General features: G+C 66.2%; 1 protein-coding gene across 1 annotated transcript in view; it reads right to left on the bottom strand.

Annotated features, from left to right (window-relative positions):
* TRIM28 (tripartite motif containing 28) overlaps positions 1–1,455 on the bottom strand; it is a 6,755-nt gene extending 5,300 nt beyond the window's left edge. The window contains exons 1-3 of the mRNA XM_024116935.2: positions 1,107–1,455; positions 668–780; positions 309–441 (exon numbers count right to left, since the gene is read on the bottom strand). Of these exons, the coding sequence (XP_023972703.1) occupies positions 309–441; positions 668–780; positions 1,107–1,455 (595 nt within the window). The remainder of the gene's footprint in view (positions 1–308; positions 442–667; positions 781–1,106) is intronic.
* Between the last annotated feature and the right edge of the window lie 1,674 nt (positions 1,456–3,129).

Genomic DNA, 3,129 nt, shown 5'->3' with positions numbered 1-3,129 from the left:
GGCCTGTTCCCTGCGGGGGGGGGGGGGGGGTTCCCTGATGAGCTTCCTCAAGCCCTCTATACACCCGCTGCGGCACCATGAGATCCCCTGGGAACTCCCCCCACTCCCTGCCTGTGGCTTTTCCCCCGCCACTGGACCTGCAGAGACTGCCCACCAGAGCCCCAGCCTCCCCCTTTTTGAGTTCTGCCCTCAGGCCCTTCAGTTGGTACCCCGCAGAGAAACTCCCTGAGACCCTTCCAACTACCATCATAAGCAACTGAAGACATATACGGGAGAACAGCAAGGGCAGCCCCCTGCACGTTGCATACCAGTGGAACGCACAGTGTGGTCCTTGGTGTACTTCACCCGCTGGTGCGCCTCCACACACGTCTCACATAGCGGCTCAGAGCACTCCACACAGTAACTGGTGGCCGGGGCATTATCCTCACAGCTAGTGCAGCACTGCTGAGCAAAGGCAGAGTCAGAAAAGACAGAACCACCAAACAGATCTGCGTTTAAAACCAGGAAATATGACGTGAAGAAAAGTGGGGCCTTTACTTAGCCTAGACAACCTGCCCTAAGCCTTCTACTACGGGGAGAGTAAAGCCTGGAGCTGGTACCACGCTCTGGGCTAGTGATCCCTACTCATGGCCAGAGACCTCCTGGGGGTTGCTTGGGCGAGACATACCTGATTCGCATCCTGGGAATCGGTGGCAGCCTTGCTGCCACTGTCGCGCATGAAATAATTCTCCACAATATCTTTGGAGAAACACTGCTGCTTACATACTGGACAATCCACCACTACGAAGAACACGAAGAAACAAAACCATCGCATGGTAAGCGCATCCCCCCACTGGGCCCCAAACTCCATGCCCTGCCGAGCCAAGCCGACCCGACCCTCCCGGAGGAAGAACCAAACCCTTCTTTTACCGAACTTTAAACAGTCGCCCCATCTCAGTGCCCGGCCCACAGCCCACTGCCCACACACGTTCCGGCCACTCTTCGGGTCCCCATCCTCTCGCCCAGGCGACCCCCGTCATCGTCACGCTGGGAAGAGACCCCCAGTCCCCGAGCCTCGTCAGGATCAAAGGGTGGGGGAGGGGCGGCCCCGGCCCCACCGCACTCACCAGCGCCGTCGCCCGCCGCACCTCCGTCCCCCGAGCTGTTGGCGGCGGCAGGCGCCGCGGGCCCGAGGCAGGCGCTGCAGGCCGAGTGCAGGCAGGGTAGCAGGCGCGGTTCCCTCTCGGGCCGCAGGCGCTCCCGGCACACGCCGCAGTGCTCCAGCAGTTCCAACGCCTCGCCGCCGCCCCCCGCGGGCGACGATGCCGATGCGGACGCCGCCGCCGAGGCCGAAGCCGAGGCCGTGGCCGAGGAGGCGGCGGCGCGCTTCTCGGCGCCCGCCGAGCCCTCGCCCGGGCCCGGGCTGCCGGAGGCGGCCGCCGCCGCCGCCGAGGCCGCCGCCGCCGAGGCCGCCATTCACACGCCGCCGGGGGCGCCCAGGGGGGGAGGAGGGGCGCGGGGCCCGCCGCGCAGGCGCAGACGCACTCGCCGCCAACGGCTGGGCCGCTGCCGCCGCGAGGCCTAGCGCCGCCACGCGCCGCCTAGGTCGCCGCCCGCTGCGCGCGGGGCGCTGCCGAGGCCCGGCCGGCCGCTGCCCGCTCTCCTGCCTCCGCCGCCGCCCGCGCTTCCTTCTCAGCGGCGACCGAGACCAGCGCCACGCGGCACGCGAACAACCGCTCGGCCGCGCGCCCGCTCGCAGAAAGAGCCGCGGTTGGGGGGCGGGACAGAAATAACTGGCGCCGACGCCGTCGCGCACGCGCACTGGGCGCCTCGCGCCCGGGGGCGGGGCCGCGGCGGGCCGCGGCGGGGAAGGCCATGAGTACGCACGCGCCTGAGCGGGGGTCCTCCCACCCCCGCCTCCACCACCCGCAGCGCCGCTCGTGCGGCAGGGGCGGGGCATCTGCGTCGCCGCCGCCGCAGCCTGGTCCACCGGCCGGGCTCGCGCCCGATATTGTAGTCCCTGCTCCAGGCTGCTTACTCCGCACGCGCGCCGGCAGTCCGTTCTTGCACCTCGATCCCCGCCCCTTTGGCCGCCTGGGGAGGTCTCCAGTTGCTGCGTCAACTAGCGTTCCCTAGAGGGGGCGGGGCCGAGACCTAGGGAAGATGCTGGGCCGAGGGAGAAGGGCGAAGGGTCCCCATCCCGTGGAAGAAGTACTCTTCTAAACCGGGACGCTGACTTTGGGGTTTTAACCATTTTATTGTTTAACATGAGAAACACTGAAACCTGATTAAATCAAATAGATCCCACGGGGCTCAGAACACCGAGACTGAAAATCCCGCCTGGCCCTGCAAGCGCCCCTTGCCATCTTTTAGCCCGCCACTGCGCTGGCCTTGATGCTCTTCAAGCGGGCGGACTGAACCGCAACAGTGGGGAAATTCTGAGGGGGAAGCAGGGTCTGCGTGGGGCGATCCATCTGTGGGCGGAGGCAGGATCTGTAGGGAGGGGAAGCCTGCCTCAGTGGGGAGCAGGATCTGCGTGCGGGGAGGGTGTTCCCGTCTGAGGAAGGACGTAGAGTGTCTGGTGAGAATTCTGTCAGATGGGGGAAGCTAGGCCTGGAGGAGGAATCCTATTCGAGAGAAACACGGTCTTTTTGTGGGAATCCTGTGTGAGGGAGAAGCAGAGTCTGTGAGGAAAATCCTGGGGGTGGGGCAGGGTCCGTGGGGAGAGAGGAGTCCTGTCTGAGCTGAGAAGGAGGGAAGCAGGGCCTAAGGCTGGAGCTGGCGGAGGAGGGGTCCTGACGGAGAGGAAAGCAAGATCAGTGGGAGGGGATCCCGTCAGAGGTGGGAGTGGGGCCTGGGGGAGGGGATCCTCTCTGAAGTCACTAGGCACGGAGAATACTTGAGGCATGGGTGCCTTGGAGCCTCTGCCTGGGGTGGGCCTTCGTCCCTGTGCAGGGCTCCTCAGTCCTGCGGTTGCCAGTCCAGGGGGAGGCTTGGGCGGCAGCTTTGAGAGGATGCAGAGAATCTGGAGGGCCGGCGCGTCTAGCCCCCAGGCCCTACTCTGCCTCCCGCGGGCTCGACCGTGCAAAAGCTTCAGGGGAGCGGGGCGCAGCCTCCCCCACCCCAGCTCCCCTAGGCGCCCACACGCGG

This window comes from Physeter macrocephalus, unplaced genomic scaffold (genome assembly GCF_002837175.3).
Source record: "Physeter macrocephalus isolate SW-GA unplaced genomic scaffold, ASM283717v5 random_544, whole genome shotgun sequence".
NCBI classification, from domain to species: Eukaryota; Metazoa; Chordata; class Mammalia; order Artiodactyla; family Physeteridae; genus Physeter; species Physeter macrocephalus.
Note: the sequence above shows the minus strand (reverse complement) of the source record. Positions and strands in the feature narration are given on the sequence as shown.